Raw genomic sequence first — 19,102 nt, 5'->3', positions numbered from 1 at the left:
TCCTCGGGCAACAGCACACCCACAACAAGAAAAGAAGACCAGCACGCATCCCCCGCACCTCCTCCAACGCCCTTACTACTCCACCGTCGCCGAAGGGGGCTGTGCCTCTGGCGGCGGCGGCGGCATACCCGAAATCGCCCCAGGTGGCACCGTTCCCGGCGGCGCGAGCATCCCAGTTGGCGGCGGCGCGCCCGCCATAGGCATCGGGATGGGGATCGCCCCCGGCGGGATCATGGTGCCCATGGGCATGACCGCACCCGGAGGGATCATCGAACCTGGCGAGATCATCATCCCCGTCGGCACGAAGCCTGGAGACATGCCTGCGGGATACGCACCGGGCGGGAGCATCTGGAAGAAGCCGGGCGGCGCGCCGCCGGGGAAGGATGCGAGGAAGGCCTGGTAGGCGGCGAGGGAGGGGTTCGCTTGAGCGGAGGGGGAGCCAGAGGGTGGGTTGGGGGTGTAGGCGGGGTAGTGGTTCTGACCTGGGAAGACGTTAGCTTGGTCGCCAGCGGCGTGCGATGCGCATCGTACCTCGTCCAGTGGCCGGCTGCTCTGCTGTCTGTCCTTGCGAAGGCGCTGGCTGTGGTGGAGGATGTGCTATTCGCGGCTTTCCAGGTTGCTGAGAGGCTACGTGAGGTGGGTAATAGGATTGTCGAGGCTGTGGAGGTTGTGCTTGTTGCTGCTGTTGATGCTTCTGCGCAATGAGCGTGCTCATGGGCATTGTCGAGTCGTATTCCTCTGGTAAGGCCGGGATGACGGCGGCGTGTCGTCCACCAAGCGGCCTGGGAGCTGTAAGTACAGGGTCATGCCAGCACATATGAGCGGACGCACCCTCCCTCAACGAAGTTCTGCCATACGTAGTCGCGCAGATTGCCAGCATTGGGCAGCTCCTGGATGAGGTGCTTGATGGTGTTCTGTCCGAGCCCGAAGAAGTCTGGTCCAGAAACAGAGTTGGAGTGTTGTCGGTTGCGGATGGCATTCGCCTGCTTGACGATACCCGACCAGGCGCCGGTCGCGGTGCCAGCGATGATTGGGCGATCGGGGCAGTCTGCAGGTATAACCTGGAACTTGGGACCATCGCCACCGTCGAGGATGGTACAGTGGTAGACGACTTCGGCGTGCGGGTCAATCGTGGACAGATATCGTCTGCGCAGATATCAGTATTGCACACAGGGGTAGGGGATGCATGACTGACCGTGTCACTTCGTAGCCGACAGGGAAGATGTACCGCTCCGTGTGAAAGTGCTCTCGAGTGCACACCTCGCCGAGGCTGATGACCGTCATAATGCCGACATTCAAGGGTAGCATGGGCTTCCGATTGCGATCCCTTGGCACAAGAGGAATGCTGTAGCTCTTCGACTTCACGGTGTGTGACTTCGTGCGCTTCGGCTTGATCTGACGAGGGAAATCATTCGGGTTCTGCGCTTGAGGTTGTGGCGGAGATGACTGTGCGGCTGGTTGGGGTGCTGGTGAATAGCTGGCGGGTGAGTACATGGCGGTGAGGTAGTAGTAGGGGTTCCCGTATAGGTTTGCGGCGGAGTAGTAGAGGGAATAGGGATTGACGCTCGAGGATGAGGTAGATGGCTGAGGGGCGGGAGTGGTGGAGCTTGATGATGATTGGGTAGCAGATGTGGTAGATTGCTCAGACGAGCCGCGAGTGGCCTGGGTAGAAGTAGTGGCTTCCCCGGAGGCGGGTGCAGTTGCTGCCTGCTCGCTGCCATTGCTCGTACTACTTGCAGCGTCTTGTTGTTGGTTGTTGAGTGCTACGCTATATTCAGCAAAAGTTAAGTCGGACACTGCAATCGACGAACCTGATTCTGCACTTGCAGCAAGGAGCCCTTGATATGGCGTGAGATCGGGCAGGAGCACGAGGACAAGGCGATCGTACCTGCGAGGGTCTCTGCATCGAAAGAGGACAAGTCAGGCTCCTGTTCGTCTGTCCGTACACGCTTCCTCGACGGTTCATCGGCGGTCCCAAAGTCATCTTCCTGATATAGAGTAGAAGGGAAGCCGGACTCCGCCTCATTTATGTTCGTCTGGCTCCCATGGTGCGAGCCTGAGTGGTCCGACGTGAGCGTCTAGTACTGACTATGAGAAGTAGCACGCACCAGGTGGGGTATCACGCGCAGGTGGAGAGTTCGTTCCTTGTGCTGGATCTGAGCTCTGCGAGCTTTCGCCGATCGCCTGGAAGTTCTATCCGCGGCAAGAATAAGAACCATGTTCATGGCTTCACTGGCACATCTTTCTGACCTCGTCTAACTCATCGTGGCGTCGCTTCGGCGCCTTCTGCGACGCGTCGATGTCCGCAGATCCCTTAGCGCTCAGAGTGTCGGAGAAGGACGATAGCGCAGAATTTGACGCCGCAAAGAAAGGGGGCAGTATACTCGAGCTAGAAGCGCTGCTCTCAGCCGTCGTTGCCGTCGGGGTATAGTTCATATTCTCGAAATATCCGGCGTGGCGGTTGGGAAGCAGATGGTGGTGGTCGGGAGCAAGAGCGGGGAGGCTGCAGCCAAACAAGCCCGTGACAAACATTCCGTCGCCTTCCGAAATCAATGCCGCAAGCGCCCCAATCGGGAAGGTATGAGTCACAGACGGTCACTGGATCGCGGAGTGACCTCATTAAGCGCCGGCGCGTCTTTCGTTCCCCTTTACTTCCTCCCCTCACTACAAGTAATCTCTATCTTTATTCGCGTTATTTATCATGTCCGATGCTGAGCCCATCATCTATAACGACGACATCGAAGACAGCGAGGACGACTTTGACTGGGAAGAGGTCCCTGTTCCCGAACCTCCGGGGCAAGAGATCGTGCTCGACGAGCAACAACCTGCCCCTCAGAACATTGAGATCACCATCAGGACTAAGCCAAAGAAGAGTGCCAAGGCAGACGTAAAGTCCGTGCGTGCAGCGTTACTCTACCGCCGCTTGCCCTAATCTTCAATAGGAAGCAGGGCATCAGTCATGCCGAGAGATTGTTGCGCGTCGACTGCCACAAGCTCCATACACTATGTCTCCTTGCAAGCGCACGTATACGCAACAAGTGGCTTAACGACCCCCTCCTGCATGTGCGTGATGCGTACAGCTACCTGCATCTGTATTGACTGGCGCGCAGGCACGACTACTATCCCTTACCCCGCTCGAGCTGCAGAATGCCTTCTCCGCAATCCACAAGTCACGCATGCCAGATGCCAATCATCGCGCGCACATGTTTCGACGCGCTCTTGAGGGTCTCGTCGAGTGGTGGGCGGACGAGTTCTTCGACGTCAGGCCCGAAGGTCACATCCGCAACCGTACATTCGCCGAAGTCCAGAAGTACATGATCAAGCACAAAGTTCCCCTCGATGAACCCGACGCGACCATGGATCCCGAGATGCTAGAAGACGTACTTGATGACGAAGGCGAGACTATACGAAGTCCCAAGAGCTTCATGAAGCATGCGCTTATGCACAGCGGCTCGCGGGACGTGAGCGCGCAGTTGTTTACTGCGCTGTGTCGAGCTCTCGGCCTTCCTGCACGCTTGGTCGTCAGTATACAGAGCGTGCCTTGGCAGACCAAGGATACTTTATACAGTTCGCCTGCCAAGAAGAAGCAAAGCAAAGGCAAGGGCAAACAGAAGGCTATTGAACTCGAAGACGATGGTGGAGCCTCCGCGACGCCGTCTGGCTCTGTCAACGGGGCTTTCCCCGGCACTGGTCAGTCGGTGGCGGGTAGCTCGACGCCTATGAGCGAGAAGGCCAAGGGCAAACAACGAGCGGAACCGCAAGTGAGGCTCAGGAAGGGGAAGAGCAAGGGTAATGTCTTGGGGAAAGCTTCGACACCGACGCCCGGTAGGTCTATCCGTATTCACGCTAGCTTTCACTTGCTAATCATCCACAGTACCTGCCGATCCTCTGAGCTCCCCACCCGTCTTCTGGACCGAAGTCTTCTCCCGTACTGACGGGCGCTGGATTCCCATCGACCCCATCCGCAACAAGGTCAACCGTCGCAAAGCCTTCGACCCTTCGCCCGCCACCGCTGGTCCCAAGTCCGCGAAGCCCGAGCGCGACAACATCATCGCGGTATATAACCAGTCCCAGGCCCTGACTGCGCCAGCGAAGCGCGTCGGCGGTCGCCCTATTAAGGAGGAGAATCGCATGTTGTACGTAGTCGCCTTCGAGGAGGACGGGTACGCGCGGGATGTGACCAGGCGGTATGCGCATCAGTATCTGTCGAAGGTGATGAAGGCGCAGGGAGGGAGCAAGCAGTTGACGAGGGGGAAGAACAGGATACAGTGGTGGGAGGGGGTGATGGGGCTGGTGACGCGGCCGTATCGACTGGTGAGTGTCGTGTACAAGGGCCAGATACCAGGCGTTGGGACTAATCTTTTCGTAGCATCGCGACGACATGGAGGACGAGGAGCTCAACTCGATGCAAATGTCCGAGGGCATGCCTACCACTCTCGCTGGCTTCAAGGATCACCCTTTGTACGTACGCCTCAATCCCGCACATAGATATTGATCGAACCTTTCCTAGATACGTCCTCGAGCGCCACATCCGCCAACACGAAACCATTCACCCTCCACCACCCGCCACACCTGAGCTGGGCAAATTCCGCGGCGAGCCCGTGTACCCCCGCTCCAACGTCGTCGCCCTCAAGTCAGCCGAGAACTGGATGCGCACCGAAGGGCGGACCGTTAAGGCGGGCGAGCAGCCGATGAAGTTCATCAAGCTGCACGCGAACACGGTGGCGCGTCTCCGGGAGATCGAGCTGGCGAAGGACGAGTTACGGGTAGCGGGGGAGTCGGCGGGGGATTTGATGCAGGGCTTGTACGCGAGGTCGCAGACGGAGTTGTTTGTGCCACCGCCTGTGGTGGATGTGAGTGTCATGAGGGTATTCTCAACGAGCAGTCGCTAACACACAAGCACAGGGTAAGATACCGAAAAACGGGTTTGGTAACGTCGACCTGTTCGTGCCAAGTATGTTGCCGCAGGGTGCGGTTCATGTTCCCTGTGAGCGACTTTCTTCATTGCACGGTCATCAAGCAAGGCTGACTGCTCTGACAGACAAGGGCGTCGTCAAGGTTGCGAGGAAACTGGGTTTCGACTATGCAGAAGCACTCGTACGTCTACTCCCCTGTTCGGTGTACTGCTTGCGCTCATCTCGATTAGACTGGCTTCGAGTTCAAGAAGCGCAGGGCGGTGCCAGTTATCCAGGGCGTTGTTGTTGCGGTCGAGAACGAACAAGCATTGCTCGAAGTGCGGCGTCCCTTTCGCCATCAAATCTTACGCGCTGACGCTCGCCACATAGGCCTATTGGGAGGCCGAGCAAGACGCTGCAGAGAAAGCTCGTGTCAAGCGCGAAGAGCGCGTGCTCAAGCTGTGGACGCGTCTCGTGCAAGGGCTTACTATACGCGCTCGCTTGCAAGACCAGTACGCTGACCGTGACCGAGGAAGCAAGGCCCCGGCCAACGAGCCGCCTCCCACCGCTTCGACCACTGCTGCGCAGCCCGAAGATGACGACCTCATCGAAGTGGTATGCATCCTCGCCCCGCGCTGCAGAACCTTACGCTCAATACCCGTGTACGCATCTTTAGGAACTCCCAGACACCGGCGGCGGCTACCTCGTTGGCGCGGATGACGTGGTGCAGTCATACCACCTCCCGAAGGCGCAGTACGCGGCTGGCGTGTCCAGGGAGACATCCCAATCAGGCGACGACAATGGGGTGGCTTCTTCTGGTACGCCCGCGCCTGAGGTCATCTTGCAGACCATGGAGCTGGACGAGGCGGACACCGTGGAAGCGGTCGCACCGGCGGCAGATCGCGTGGCCCCGAGGACGATGGAAGCTCTCGCGGCGGACTCGTCACGGGCGCAGAGCGAGGGCGCGCACGAGGAGGACGAGGATATTTTGGTGCTCGACGGGCCTGTGAACGCGCACGCGAATGGAGTCGGTCAGGCCAATGGCACCAATGGGGCGGGGAGCCGCGGCTCGTCAGCTGGTAGACAGACGAGGAAGGCGGCTAACGGTGCGACGGCGGCCAATGGCGAGGCGTCAACCAATGGCAAAGCGCCAGCCAAGCGGGTGGCTGGAAGGAAAAGGGGTCGGAAAGCCATTGAGGAGAGCGAGGGTAGCGAGGACGAGAAGCCCTCGAGGAAGCGGACGAACACGCGCAAGCGGGCTTCCCCTGCCAAGACGCCCGTAGCGGCGGAGTCTGCGACGACAGAGACCGCCAGTGCACCTACAACAGCGGAGACGCCCGCGCGGCGGACTCTTCGTCCGCGGAAGACAAAGACTGCGGAGCAAATCCAGCAGGAGCGGGAGGCTGAGTTGGCGTATCGAAGGGCTATCGCGGACTCGTAGGTACAGGCGGGAGTCGATGCAGCGTGTTGTGAAGGCGTCTATTTTACGTTGAGGTACCTTTCCCTGCAGTACAAGGTTCCTTATAATGGTATGATGGCTACACTGAACACACAGAAGTGCTAGGTGCTCGGGGCCGTAGCCGCGTCCCCTGTACTCGAATCCACAGGCATTGCATCGCTGCTCGAAGGTTCAATCTTCGACAGTGATGGCTCTTCCTTCGGGAGAGCTGCGTGCGCCGTCTTCTGTGGCAACAGCGACGCGAAGGTGAGATACGACGTGTGCCCGCGCACCTCGTTGAGCACCTTCGACAACGTTTGCGTCTTCGGTGCCGCTGCCGCTGCGACCTGCGCCCCATTAGCCTCCCCGCTCGCCTCGCCCTCCGTCTTGACCCGCTTCGTCTCGCTTTCCGGCGTGTCCGTCTCGCGCTTGCGCTTCTCGCCATGCGTCGAGTCCGGCAGTGGTTTGCCCTCGCGGAAGGCCTTCGCCTCCGCAATCTGGCGAATGCGCTTATCCTCCCTCCGTGCCTCGGCCTCTTTCAGCCTGTCGCCTACTTGCCCGATGGTTTGCAGGGCTGGCGGCTGCGAGACGTCGTGTGGGCGGATGAGCGTCTCGTACATTGTGATTTCTGTCGAGGGTCGTCAGATGGAGATTTCTTTGATGAACTAGAGGTATTTGAAGATGAAGATAAGGAGAATCCCGCTTACCCGTGAATCCTGCCTCGTTCAACGCGCTGACAGTCCGTAGGACTTGTTCCATGCACGGGCTGAAGCAGCATATTCGTGTTTGGCGGTCTTTCTAAAGAGGGAATGTTGTTAAGCAGAGTCAAGACAATTCTCGAACTCTACTTACCCGCAAGGTGACCTTCGCATGCTCAATTGCTTCCCAAGGCGCGGGTAGATCCAGGAATACTGCATGGACTTTAGCGCAGCCGACCAAGGGTCAAAGAAATATACTTACCGGCGTCTACCTCTTCAGTGACCGTGAAACCTTCCTTGCATACATTTCTGTGGGTAAGGGTGACTTGTTCTGCCATTCCATGCTCGGCGAACTCCTCCCTGAGAAGAAACGTAGGTCAATTGACAGAGCGAAGCTGCCATCGGACATACCTCGCTTTGTTCGCTCGTTGCTCGTGAAATTCGTACGACCATAGGTGGCCGAGGCTGCCTATTGTGCGCACGACGGAGTGGGAGAAAGACCCTGACCCAGTGCCTACAGTCGTACTAAACCATGAGCGTGATCTTCCGCAGGGAAATGGGACAGGGGATGGAAGATCGATCGTCGCAGCGGCATATACGTGAGCCATACAAGAGTGGCCCAGACGTGGGGGAGGGGAATACACGGGGCCATCGATAGGACGGTCATGGGCACTGATAAGAAGGGACGTACCGGCTTCGATGACACGACTGCCTGGGCGGATTCCCAGGTGTGCGGTTACGAAAGCGATGTCGGGCAGGTAGAGGATTTGCGTGCGGTGGGGAAGGGCCATAGTCCAGAGCTCCGGCGTAGGGCGGAGGACATGAATGAAGCCCTTGCCTGTGCGCGACCCGACCTTCGAGCCATAAGGGACGCCAATGAAGTCGTCGTGTCGGTAATTGCCGTACTTGTTGTTGAAATCTTTTCCCGGAGTTATGAGCAGGGGCTGGATGGCCTCTCTCGTCTGAGACGTAAATCCTCAGCAAGCGGGTGGAATCATCGAACCTACCATCCATATAATAACGATGTCGCCTGCCGCAATTTCGCGCCCGGCCGAAAACATGCTGATGATGGCGTGAGGTATGAGTTGATGGGGTGCGCCTCTGAATCTTCCGCGTGCACGCGGCCCTGGACCGCTCAGATCTCTTTCTGCAGTTGAATCTGAGGCTATCGAAAATTTCAAGATCCGACCGCGGAGGGGATCTGGTTGGTTGGCAACAAGGCCTCGTGATCGGACGTCGTGGATAACGACTGCCAAATATGGACACGGCTAATTGCATTATTCCCCGAACGTTCAGGGTCCCTCATTCCGGGACACGAACGACCGCGGACGAGCGCAGTCCGCCGAGGTCCGAGCCCCCTTCTCGAGTGAGCTCACGGGCAGGACGCGGGGTGGTGGTAGTTGCAGCCAGCCGAAGAACAATAAAAAGACCACGGCTCGGTCCCTGTCGCCCGAGCTCACCTGCCACCCTGTCGGCCTGCCGCTAGCCTCGCGCCATCATCGGCTCAGGAAACCTCTTGTTCTTCCTCTCCGTGCACGCGCACCCAACGCGGGTTCGGCGTGGCGATCAAGGGCATTTTGAACGGTGTGTACACATCCGCAGGTCATCAGTATTTTGGTCATGCCATACAAAATCTATCAACCATCAGGACGCGTGTGACTTTGCGCCTTTCCCTCGTACGCCATGGACACTCCTTGCGTTTCTTTCAGTGAGCCACCGCCTCTTGCGCTGCCCCGTCCTGCTCATCATCCGCTCTAGTCGGGATCGTCGATTTCTCACAAGAGGTAGGCAGCGGAAGCAATCTCGCCGCCCCGCTGGGCCTGACGGAGGACTGCATCGCAGGCGAGATGGATCTACATGACGGACTCTGTCACTGATTTGCTTGGTGAGTTCCCCCTGGCGCTGCGAGGAATTGGAGAACTTATTCGAACCTGTGCAGGGTGGGAGCCCCGCGAGCTTGTCGGACGGCCTTCCTTGGAGCTCGTTCATCCCGATGAGTTCCTGCGCGTCCGTAAACTCCACTAGTATGTCGCTACCGACCTTCGAGGCGCCCACATTCTCAGACGATCCAGCGACACCATCACCGAGGACAAGGCCGCCGTGCTCGCCTACCTCAGGATGCGGCACAAGGACCCCTACAAAGGCTACGTCCTCTGCGGGATCGTACGTTCACCGTGCTCATTGTGCGATGCACTCATCCTTTCATACCTATCTGATACGTTGATCAGTCTAGGTACGTCTGCGCACTGCTCATCGCCTGTCTATGCCCGCGCGCTAAGTGCGCCGCGCCAGAACCGTCGTCCACAACGTGCTCATGGGGAGTGTCTCCTTCGCGCGGCCGGGGCCCAAGCAGCTGCACAACGCGTCGACGGCGACGGAGATAGAGGTCATCACCCCCGCTGCCAAAGACTTCCAGTTCAGGGTGAGTGTATACTAGCTCGACGCCTCGCCCGTCCTCTCCCCCGCGTCGGCTAATTTCCTCACAGCGCTGGAACGACCCGACGCCCATGCCCCCGAGCCCTGGGACCGTGCAAGAGCTGCCGACGACAGAGGAGGAGAACCCGGCGGCCTGGCACCGGCGCAGCGAATCCAGATCCCCCAGCCCCCGACGCGGCCGGCGACGCAGCCGGCACCGGAACACGGGCGACGGTAGCTCCCCCGACCGCCATGGGGAGCCCTCCTCCCGCTCGCCGTCCCCCAAAGTTGACCCGAGCGTGTCCTTCGACCCGCTGCCGAACCAGTCCTTCCGCACGGCGTTCATCGTGGACAGGTTCTCCCTGAGCTGCCCGATTATGTACTATACAAACGACCATTTCATCGAGACGATGGAGATTCTGGGCCGGAGCTTTTATGACTTTGTGTCGAAGAAGGACGAGTCGCTGGTTAGGAGCTGGATCGATTTGGTGAAGTCGTGGGGGGTGAATGAGAGGGGTGCGTGGGGTCTGGTGCGAGGCGTCTCGGGGCTGATCCCTTTGCAGGTCAGCCGTCGGATGGAGGGTTTGGGTTTGGACGTTTCCGCCTACTCACTCGCGGCAGGAAATCAGCGTACGCTGTCCTTGTATTACACCTTCATCCGATACTCACCCCCACCCAGCGAAGCCGAACCCGCAGACCGCCGGCGCACCTCCATGTCCCGCGCCCGCCAGACCAGCCGCCAACCAAAGCCAAAGTCCGTTTCCCGCTCAAGGCCGGTCATACAGACCGATGCGCACCTGGCGGACAACCATCCCAACCACCAGCGCGGCGACCGCTCACAAACACATCCATACACCTACGTCGATGCGATATTCTCTGCGCACTCGGATGGGTTGATGATCATCCTTCGTGGCTGCCCGAACGTCACGCAGCCGTTGCCGCCGACTGGCAGCCAGGCAGCAGGCCCGTCACGTCCCAATCCATGAGCATCTCGTCGCCGTTATCGTCGTTCGTCGCCATCGCCAGCATTGTCCGTCCGCAGAGATTTAGGGAATGTCGGGTATCTTGGGGTCTAGTGAGTCCTTGTGTATTCTGTATGATATGCTTGCTTCTGTCTGTGCTTTCACCTTTATCGGTCTCTCGCAGTATCATGTTCTTGCTATTGTTTTCTATGCTATTTATCGCGCCGTCTCCGTTCCTTCCCATCGTCGCCGATTCGGTGGACGTGACTATCATCTTCGAAGCCAGTGACATGAGGCGCCCTCGCACTACCGTATGGCAGTGTTTTTGGACATGCCCATCGCTCTCCTCTACTCAAGACGCCTCCCGGCATCGATGTTCCGCCGCTCCGTCTGTGACCGAATGATAGAGCGGTATCATCAGGCGAACATTGCACGCTAGGCGCTATTGAGTCTCAATTGGCCGAGCCAATAAGCTACAGATGGTCAGTCAATGTAGTCAATCACGGACTTGAGGCGCGGGGGTTATCAAGGAGGCTGCGAGGAAGAGCGCGGGACGTGCTCGCCAAAACCTCCGCGGGACGCCGCATCGTTCGAGCTCGTTCGCCGCCGCCATCCTTCCCGCACCCCGTTCATATGTTTGAGAAGGTACGACTGGGCTATAAGTGAGGCCTGTGCCTTGGCGGGTTGTTGAAGCGCTGCGAGGCCGCAGTCTGGGATTTTTCAGGCGAAGACTATCCGCATGGGAAAATTGTGCAAGTATCCGACGAACTCCTCTGAAACTGAGCCTGAGTAAGGCGGCGTTGAGAGCGGTTGTAGGGTTTGGTGAGCGACGATAGCCTGGCGCAAAGTGAATCCTTGTTTGAACGGCATGGTCGCGGACGCCGTTTCATTGACCGCGAAGGCACGCCCTCGGAGCCGAGAACAACGAAGTTGATGGAACTTTTGCGTGGGACTTGCCTCTACGCAGGTGCGCATCGCGCGGCATCATCGAGCGAAGGCCGGAAGGAGAGTATAGGCATAAACATCTGGCGGAAAGAGACGCGAATATCCCGTGGGCAGGGACCCAGAGCGAGCCTGATGGCGGCAAAGTTCAACATGCCTCCCGGGCCGCCGGCCCCGCGACATGAGTGTGACTCTAAATGAGATGCACACGTGATGTGACGCGTACGCGTTTGACGCGCGCGGTCATCTGCTCAGACGCGGCGCTCATTACGGTCACACCTTGTCCTCCTTCCTTCCCGATATGGGGTCCGACGATGAGTTCGGGAACGAAGCTGACTTCTATGGAGGCTACTCCGACGACGAGCGAGCGGAAGACAGGCGAGAGTCTCCGCACGCCAGCAATGACCCCCAGAACGAAGCTGGACCGTCTAAACCTCGGTCGGCCTGCAAGCCACGTAGCAAGAATAACTCTATCTTGTCATATGTGAAGGTGGAGAAGTCTGCCAAACAGAGTCAGCCGCTTGATTGCGAAAGGTGAAAGCTTTATTCTTCTGGATACTTTGGCGCCTCTGACGACCGAGCCGTAGTATTCTCAAGAAAGGTCAAATCACATTCTGAGGATCTTCAAGAGTAGCTGAACAAAATATGCATAGTCTTTGGCTACCCTTCTTTCCGAGGAAAGCAGAAAGAAGCGGTCGAGGCTGCAGTACAAGGTCAGTGGCAGACATCGTTCGCAATTCATAGCGTCCCTCATGTCGGAGCACAGGTCAAGATGTCTTCGTCCTGGCACCGACTGGCATGGGAAAGGTATATATGAGCGTTGTCCTGTCGCTGCACGACTGAGTTCTCGCTAGAGCTTGTGCTTCCAAGTTCCTGCCGTGGCGGCCGCGGTACGTACCATTGGTATCGCCAGAACGTTGAGCACTGACACGCTGAGAAGCATGGAGTGACCCTGGTCGTATCGCCTTTGCTAGCCTTGATGAAGAATCGTGCGTCGGTTCAACTCATCTTTGAAGACGTTCCCTTACCGACTATCTACAGAGGTCGAGGCTCTAGATGCTAAAGGGGTGCATGTAGCCTCTCTGACCTCAGAGACGCTGAAGAGCGTCAAGAATGCGGTACGTAGCCCATACTCTGCGTTTGAGGAGACCTTACCCTAACCCTTTCGTGGCAGGTGATCAACGATCTGCGGTCAGCGCGACCGAAGACTCGATTGCTTTATGGTACGTCCATATTGAAATTCTGAGTAATAAATTCGCTGATAGTATTCTCAGTCAGCCCCGAGCGCTTCTGCACTGCAGACTTTCAAGCCATTTTGGAAGGCCTTCACGACAACGGCATGCTGAATCGGCTGGTCGTTGATGAGGCGCACTGTATATCGGTGCGTAAACCTGCTTTCTCCATTGCGTGCATCCTCTGCACGCGACACATTGCGCAAATCATTTTTGGGCTCACGAACTGGCCTCCTTGACTAGCAATGGGGCCATGACTTCCGCGCCGAATACCGCAAGCTGGGCATGTTTCGCGACAACTTTCCCGAGGTGCCCATTATGGCGCTGACGGCCACTGCGACGCCTGCGTGAGTGACCTCTCTTTGTCTTCCTCCCCTCTTCCCGACACTGCTATTCTTCAAAGCTACATCGTTGATACCGTCGTTATGACACCGCCATACGCCTATGACGCCGCCATACGGACGCTAACCACCCAACCCACCCAGCGTCCAATCCGACATCCTCCGCTCCCTCAACATGACCGACGATCGGCTCTTCAAGGCCCTCCACCCCTTCAACCGCGCAAACCTATATTATGAAGTTCGATATTCCTGTTCGGCGACTGGGCAGATGAAGGACATATACGACCTCATTTCCCGGCTGCATGAGCGAAGGGGGAGGCCGTCGAGCGGGATTGTGTATTGCAGGCACGTGTCTTGTTGGCTGTAGTGATGACCTCGTCGCATGGGGCGGCGGGAGGCAGTGGCGTATGGTAGTAAAGGGCGTGTCGCACTGACCTATCATCGACGTTACAGGCGCCGAGACACCTGCGACGAGCTGGCAGAATTCCTGCGAAAGAGGGGCATGAATGCGCGGCCGTATCATAGAGGGATCAAGTGAGTGTTTCTTGGGTGTCGCGATTCGAGTCCGTAGCTCACGTGGAACAGAGGCCCCACGCTCGACAAGACGCTGGCTGAATGGACGGCGGGCGGGCAGGTGGAGGGGGATTTGCATGTTGTAAGTTCGTTGGGGTTCTCCGAGCTCTCGACGTTCAGGCATTGACCCCTCTATCAGGTCGTCGCTACGATCGCCTTCGGTCTTGGGATAGACAAGCCGGACGTGAGGTGAGGACCGTCTCCTCTAAACATGAACAGATACCTCGAATGGCAAGAACTCTAGGTTGACCCGCGTCTGTTCTAGGTATATCATCCATTACGACCTACCCACCAGCTTCGAGGGGTACTACCAGGAGACGGGTCGTGCGGGGCGGGATGGAGCGGTGCGTTGTACATCTTCACCCCACCTTCCTTCCTTCCCTTCGTTATCATTTCCCGTCGCCATTATTCCCCCGTCGCCATTATTCCCCCGTCGCCATTATTACCGCGTCGCTAACCATGCCCCCAGCCTTCGCGATGTATCCTCTACTACTGTGAGTTAGGTGTCATTCGCCATCTCCCAGCAGCACTGACCGGGAATGACAGCGCGCGAAGACGCGTACAACGCCAAAAAGCTCGTACAGATGTCGCTAGCTAACCGGGCGTCGCACGTAGGAGCGAATGGGCCGGCGCCTAGTCAACGGTCGGTGGATAGTTTTGATGAGGTGAGTGGGGTTCCTTCACGATGCTCCCTGCAGGATTGATTGCCAATTTTTGATACCCTTGCAGCTAGTTACTTTCGCACACAAGGCCGATACCTGTCGTCATGTTGTACGTGCCGCTTTCTACTGCAGGCAATCGTCGTCACTGCAAGCACCCCTCGTTACTGCGTGCGACCTTGTAACCGGGATTCCACCGCTGACCATGCACCCACTGGCAGGCTATCTGCCGCTACTTCGGCGAACACATCGACGCGCGCGATCCGGCGGTTGTGAAGCAGTATTGCGATAAGATGTGCGACGTGTGCAAGAATCCGGACAAGACCCGACTCCTCCAACAGCGCCTCTCGGACGACTCGACCGCGCTTACGCGGACGTCTTCATGGGCGGACCGCAAGCCTGTGTCGCGCACGTCGTCTTCGGAGAATACAGGTGAGCAGTCTTCAGATAATACGTACTCTTCGTCTTCCAACCATGCAAGAACTTTGTCTTTCGAGGGCACACCCACTTCGTCTTTTGGAAACTTCGCCTGGTCGTATCCCCATTGCACAGGCACATCTATCTTACGAGTACACAGGCTGGCAGCTCAACCAGCGCGAGAAGCCCGTTTCCACCAGTGCACTACCAGGGTTCAAGCGCCCGACGATCGACGACTATGCAGAGGGCAGTCGCGCGACGAAGAAGGCCAAGGTCGCGGAGAGGCTGAAGGAGAAGGAGAAGGTGGAGATGCCACCGAGGCTGGGTAAGTGGGTTTTCGTCTTATTTGCGTGCGGTTCAGTAAAAGGGCAGGAAGGCTGGAGGAGAGAAGAGCCGACGTCGGGACAGGAAGATTCGGAAGATACAAGTGGAACGGGAAGAGCTGACGCGGGAGCACACAGTGACGCGCCAATACGGATCGTACAATGCGCTGCGGAAGCCGTTCAGGCCGCCGTTGATGAAGGTGCAGGCGGAACAGCAGGTCAGGTCAACCTCGAACACGAGCCGTTCAGCGTCCTCGACAATGGCCCGAATGCGACCGCCACAGCCCACACCATCGCCGCCGCAACCTGGACGTCATGCAAGAAGGGTGGTCTCAGCGCCGGTAAAACCGGACGACGACGACGACGATGTTGTGGAGATCGTGGAAGACGTGCCCGTCAAGCAGGAGAAGCAGACGTTGGCGGAGATATCGACGGAGCCGGAGGAGGATGATCCTGCGGACCTGTTTAAGCAGGACCGAGGCGAGGGGTCGTCATGGACAAGTCCCATGGAGGTCGACGATGATGTTCAATCAAGACCATGTGCGTGTTTTCCTTGCCCACTGATGAGAGTGCTACAATTGACTGACACCCCCGACAGCCTCCCCTGTCGACCTGGAAGACATGGATGCCGAGCTCGAGGTTGCATTCTCCAACAAAATTCCCGTGGACGTGCGCGAAGAAGGCTACTCGTCCATCCGGAAGGCGCTACACAAGGCATTCCCAGACGGCTCTGAGAGTTTGTGGACCGCATGCGGGGTCTCCAGGATACCCAGCGCGGAAGATCTGTGCGTCGGCTTACGACCTTTCCTCCAGAGTGGGTTTTGACAGCAGAGCTAATATTCCGCCCATATAGCGAAAGCATCCTCCTAATCGCCACCAAGGAGCTCGAGTTCCTCGCTCAGTCGCTCAGTACGACGCCGAGCGGGTACGAGGATAGAATCGCGGGCAAGGTGGACGCGCTGCGCTTGATGCGGAAGAAGGGCAAATGGTTGGAAGAGGATGATGAGTATGACGACGCTTGTGAGGTTGCGGGGGTTCTAAAGAGGCTTTGTGCGCGAAAGGGGAGGAGGTGAGGAAGGAGAGACGGAACCACCCTTTGTGTGTCTTGCTATCACGGGTCTGGATGGACTGTCTTTCATATGACTGACCTTTCGCATTGAGTGCATACCAGGATTGATGAGTGAATGCGGGAGGACAGGTCACAATGCGTGTTAGTCTACAACTTCGCGACCTTTCCCCCCTTCGCCTGATTGACAGAGAACGGTACGACAAGAGCGAAGTGCGTCGCAGTAGCCAAACATCGTTGGGGCTCCCGCCAGTCCAAGTTCTCGTCTCCTTCACCCAGCTCTGCTGGCGCCGTCCACACCTCGACCGTAGCGTCGTGTCGCCCATCGTTCACAAAGCGCCCGGAGAAGTAGACGCCGACCGTTCGCCGTGCATGATGTGGAGAGTCCTCTGGAGGAATGGGGAACACGTATTGCACGGCCATGTTAAGGGTTGGAAACCAGCTGGATGTGTAGGTTAGCCTTCATGGAGATAGGATACCGAAGCTCGAGCGTACTTGGTTTCGTTCATGGCGCATTTGTCTCTCGCATTGAAAGCCCACAGAGCAGGAGACCCAAGAAACACGTCCGCGATGAAGCACAAGAACGCGGATGTGATGCGCTCCTTGGGGTCCTTCAGCTGCATCCACCCGCCCCACTCGAAGCCTCCGCCACCAACGCCGCCTGTGCGTGTTCGAGAGGGGCTTTCTGCCGCATTACGCGCGAGGATAGTAGGATCTGGTGCCCAGGTGAGGTGCTGCGCGTAGCTCATCTTGCCCGGGAGGTGTCTGATCGTGGCGTTTCGTGGATGATGGTGCAGGGGGATGCGGCGGGCGAAGGGGGAGGGAGGCTCCAACGTCATTTGTGGGGAGGGGGAGGAGACACCGAAGATGAGGTGCACGAGGATGCGTTGCTGGCGCTGGTAAGAGGGGGGTCAAGTCGGAGGCTTGGGAGGGAGTGGACGATAGCACGCACGTTCTGGAGGAGCTCGGCGAGAACATTGGCGTATGACTTTCCGACGCGTAGTCTTTTGACATGCACTTCACATGCATCTACGGTGACAGCCTGGAGGAAGTGCGCGGAGACATGGACGATCTCGCTATGAGCCGTCTTCCGCTGGTGCAGGATCGCTGCTTGCACGATCAACGAGAGGGTGAAGCCTGGCAGGAGTTCAACGCGAGGCCAGAGTGAGGATTGCTTGCCCACGCACCACCATGAGCGACACTGCAGGTCGTGATGAAGACATCGTCAACGCGCGCGCCGAAAGGAAGCAAAAGAACAATGCAAAAGAACAAAGCCCTCACTTTCCCACCGTCCAGTCCCTCGGCACGCTCCCGGCGTACACGTCCGAGTCCCCGCTCTCCCGGAAGAGCTCTTGCGCTACTGAGGTCAAGCGTACTGCTTGACTGTACGGCGGCATGCTCGTAGTCGAAGAGAAGTAGCGTCTTTACCGGCGACTACAGCTTGTTATAGCCGGCGCCGCCAAGATTGGCATGACATCGCCTTCGCGCTCAGCGCCAGCGCTTGATAGCCACGCGCCGCTAAAGCGCTTCTCAGAGGGTGATGTAGGCGCGCGATATGCGTACATACAAGGTCAGCATAGGTATTCCACCGAGGTACATTGGATAGTTGTACAGATTCTTGTAACGTTAACTTCGTCGCGCCTGTCGCTCTACTGCTCGCCAGCCAGCACTCTGATGAACTCGTCCGACTCATTCCCCTCAACCATCTTGATGATCGGAATACCCGCCCTAACACGCCCCTCCGCCTTGTGCTCGTTCAAGAACCTCTGCGCGTACTGTACGACGAGGCGGCGCTCGTGCAGCGACGCACCCTTGCCGATCCACACGAATATCGCAGGTCGCTCCTTCGCGAGGGAGTAGTCCAGGAGGAAGGCGTCGTCGGTGTGTAGCGAGGACTCGGAGACCGGCTCCACCTTCTCGAAGACAACGTCCCCTGAGGCGTCGGAGAGGCGGTACAGGGTGGGCGGTATGCCGCTGTCCTCCTCGGGGACCTGCTCGCGGAGCGTCGTGCCGTCCCCGAACTCGGCGAGAAAGATGCCTGCGCCGGGGCCGCCTTCGTCTGCCATATTTGTGAGCCGTGAACTGGTGCACCTTGACGATTCCCCCACTCACCATAAACCGTCACCTCGCATTGCCCCTGCCGCTCGTTCACCAAGCTCTGCGCAAACTCCGCCGCCTTAAACTTCTCTTTCCCCGCGCTCGCCTTTGTATTGAGCTGCCACACCCGCGCGCCCATATCCAGCACGAACACATCGCCCGCGACCAGACTCTCCGCCTCCGCCGGCACCTCGCGCACGACGAGGTGGAACTTGGCGCCCGCGCGAGAGAGCGTGACGCGGTAGAGGCGGCGCACGTCGGGCGGGGGCGCCTCGGAGACGTGCCGGAAGCCGGTGGCGACACCGCCGCGAAGGACGAGAAAGCGGGGGAAGTAGGAGATGAGGCGGGCGGATTCGAGGTCTTGGACTTCGCGGTATTGAACGGGGAGGCCGTGAAGGTCTGGGGAGCGGTATGTGTCAGGTAGGATGACGACAGGTCGGAAACAGAAGGAGGGCACGCACGATCATCCAGCTCGACGGTCTTGTAGGCCGCAGTGCCAGCTTCGTCCTGGGTGGTGTTGCTGCCGAGCCAGAAGTGCAGATCGTAGGAGACCGACTCTGACTCTGGAGTCTTCTTGTATGTCTTGGGATACTGTCAGAAATCAGACATCCCGCGTTCCTTCGGACGACATACGTGAAGGATGATATACGAATCGCCGTCGTAGAACGATCCGTACCGCTCCTTAGGCCATTCTACGACGTGGAATTGCTCGATGCGCCAGATGCGGATGCCGGGTTCGTCTAGATTGGCCGCGCTCCAGGCGAGCTCCTTGTCCCCTGCGTGCTCGCGTACGTTCTTCTCGAGCTAACTTGCAAAGGGTTGTCAGATGAAGTGAGTGAATGTGGGATGAGAAGCCTCACATCCGATCCCAGAAGCGCTATGTTCGTGTCTTCAATGTTGTAGGTCTGGGGCTTAGTGAGGTGAGCCATGTTTTGTGTAGAATGGCTTGCTGAGGGGATGTTAGGTCAAGGGAGATCGTCGTCAGAAGGAGGAGATGCACGTCGTGATATTGAAGAGTGCATCATCGGATCGTCGGCCCGGTGT

At 58.1% G+C, this 19,102-nt stretch overlaps 4 protein-coding genes across 4 annotated transcripts; 2 read left to right on the top strand and 2 right to left on the bottom strand.

The window, feature by feature from the left end:
* Positions 1–75: 75 nt before the first annotated feature.
* SCHCODRAFT_01200512 (uncharacterized protein) lies at positions 76–2,532 on the bottom strand (the record flags this gene model as incomplete). Its single annotated transcript, XM_003034008.2, has 8 exons — positions 76–482; positions 532–782; positions 832–1,146; positions 1,196–1,763; positions 1,812–1,838; positions 1,889–2,056; positions 2,109–2,193; positions 2,251–2,532. The coding sequence occupies 8 exons, from the start codon at positions 2,530–2,532 to the stop codon at positions 76–78; spliced, it is 2,103 nt and encodes a 700-aa protein (XP_003034054.1).
* Positions 2,533–2,701: 169 nt separating this feature from the next.
* On the top strand, positions 2,702–10,432 carry SCHCODRAFT_02492086 (Rad4-domain-containing protein; the record flags this gene model as incomplete). The annotated part of the gene is made up of 21 exons (XM_050342959.1): positions 2,702–2,892; positions 2,943–3,063; positions 3,111–3,825; positions 3,875–4,314; positions 4,370–4,461; positions 4,511–4,853; positions 4,906–4,987; positions 5,042–5,097; positions 5,147–5,233; positions 5,286–5,510; positions 5,572–6,332; positions 6,540–6,753; positions 7,274–7,403; positions 7,584–7,912; positions 8,874–8,916; positions 8,971–9,055; positions 9,104–9,198; positions 9,311–9,453; positions 9,518–9,962; positions 10,010–10,076; positions 10,126–10,432. 21 exons carry the CDS (start codon positions 2,702–2,704, stop codon positions 10,430–10,432), a joined length of 4,971 nt encoding a protein of 1,656 aa, XP_050201858.1.
* A 1,153-nt stretch (positions 10,433–11,585) lies between these two features.
* Positions 11,586–16,084, top strand: SCHCODRAFT_02570532 (ATP-dependent DNA helicase). The gene is made up of 22 exons (XM_050343832.1): positions 11,586–11,884; positions 11,938–11,951; positions 12,004–12,063; positions 12,117–12,157; positions 12,205–12,240; positions 12,291–12,339; positions 12,392–12,468; positions 12,525–12,573; positions 12,625–12,731; positions 12,826–12,929; positions 13,068–13,274; positions 13,377–13,457; positions 13,509–13,578; positions 13,636–13,685; positions 13,762–13,840; positions 13,966–13,990; positions 14,043–14,161; positions 14,226–14,267; positions 14,377–14,587; positions 15,034–15,138; positions 15,494–15,680; positions 15,749–16,084. The coding sequence occupies exons 1-22, from the start codon at positions 11,652–11,654 to the stop codon at positions 15,966–15,968; spliced, it is 2,166 nt and encodes a 721-aa protein (XP_050201857.1). The 5' UTR covers positions 11,586–11,651; the 3' UTR covers positions 15,969–16,084.
* SCHCODRAFT_02676546 (actin depolymerizing protein) lies at positions 16,037–19,041 on the bottom strand. Its single transcript, XM_050346711.1, has 10 exons — positions 18,919–19,041; positions 18,692–18,862; positions 18,520–18,640; positions 18,074–18,457; positions 17,615–18,020; positions 17,243–17,344; positions 17,149–17,162; positions 16,914–17,098; positions 16,457–16,857; positions 16,037–16,403 (listed from the first exon to the last, which is right to left on the bottom strand). The coding sequence occupies exons 1-10, from the start codon at positions 18,985–18,987 to the stop codon at positions 16,112–16,114; spliced, it is 2,145 nt and encodes a 714-aa protein (XP_050201856.1). The 5' UTR covers positions 18,988–19,041; the 3' UTR covers positions 16,037–16,111.
* Positions 19,042–19,102: the final 61 nt, after the last annotated feature.

This window comes from Schizophyllum commune, assembly GCF_000143185.2.
Source record: "Schizophyllum commune H4-8 unplaced genomic scaffold SCHCOscaffold_3, whole genome shotgun sequence".
In the NCBI taxonomy this organism is placed as follows: Eukaryota; Fungi; Basidiomycota; class Agaricomycetes; order Agaricales; family Schizophyllaceae; genus Schizophyllum; species Schizophyllum commune.
The sequence above is the reverse complement of the archived record's forward strand: the minus strand, read 5'-3'. Positions and strand labels throughout refer to the sequence as shown.

Coding starts and splice junctions, on each gene's coding strand:
- SCHCODRAFT_02676546 (XM_050346711.1), bottom strand. CDS start 18,987: ATGGCTCACCTCACTAAGCCCCAGACCTACAACATTGAAGACACGAAC. Junction 18,863..18,918: donor TAGCGCTTCTGGGATCGGAT/GTGAGGCTTCTC, acceptor TTTGCAAGTTAG/CTCGAGAAGAACGTACGCGA. Junction 16,404..16,456: donor TGCGCCATGAACGAAACCAA/GTACGCTCGAGC, acceptor CTACACATCCAG/CTGGTTTCCAACCCTTAACA.
- SCHCODRAFT_02570532 (XM_050343832.1), top strand. CDS start 11,652: ATGGGGTCCGACGATGAGTTCGGGAACGAAGCTGACTTCTATGGAGGC. Junction 13,991..14,042: donor GCGATGTATCCTCTACTACT/GTGAGTTAGGTG, acceptor CGGGAATGACAG/CGCGCGAAGACGCGTACAAC. Junction 14,268..14,376: donor CCGATACCTGTCGTCATGTT/GTACGTGCCGCT, acceptor ACCCACTGGCAG/GCTATCTGCCGCTACTTCGG.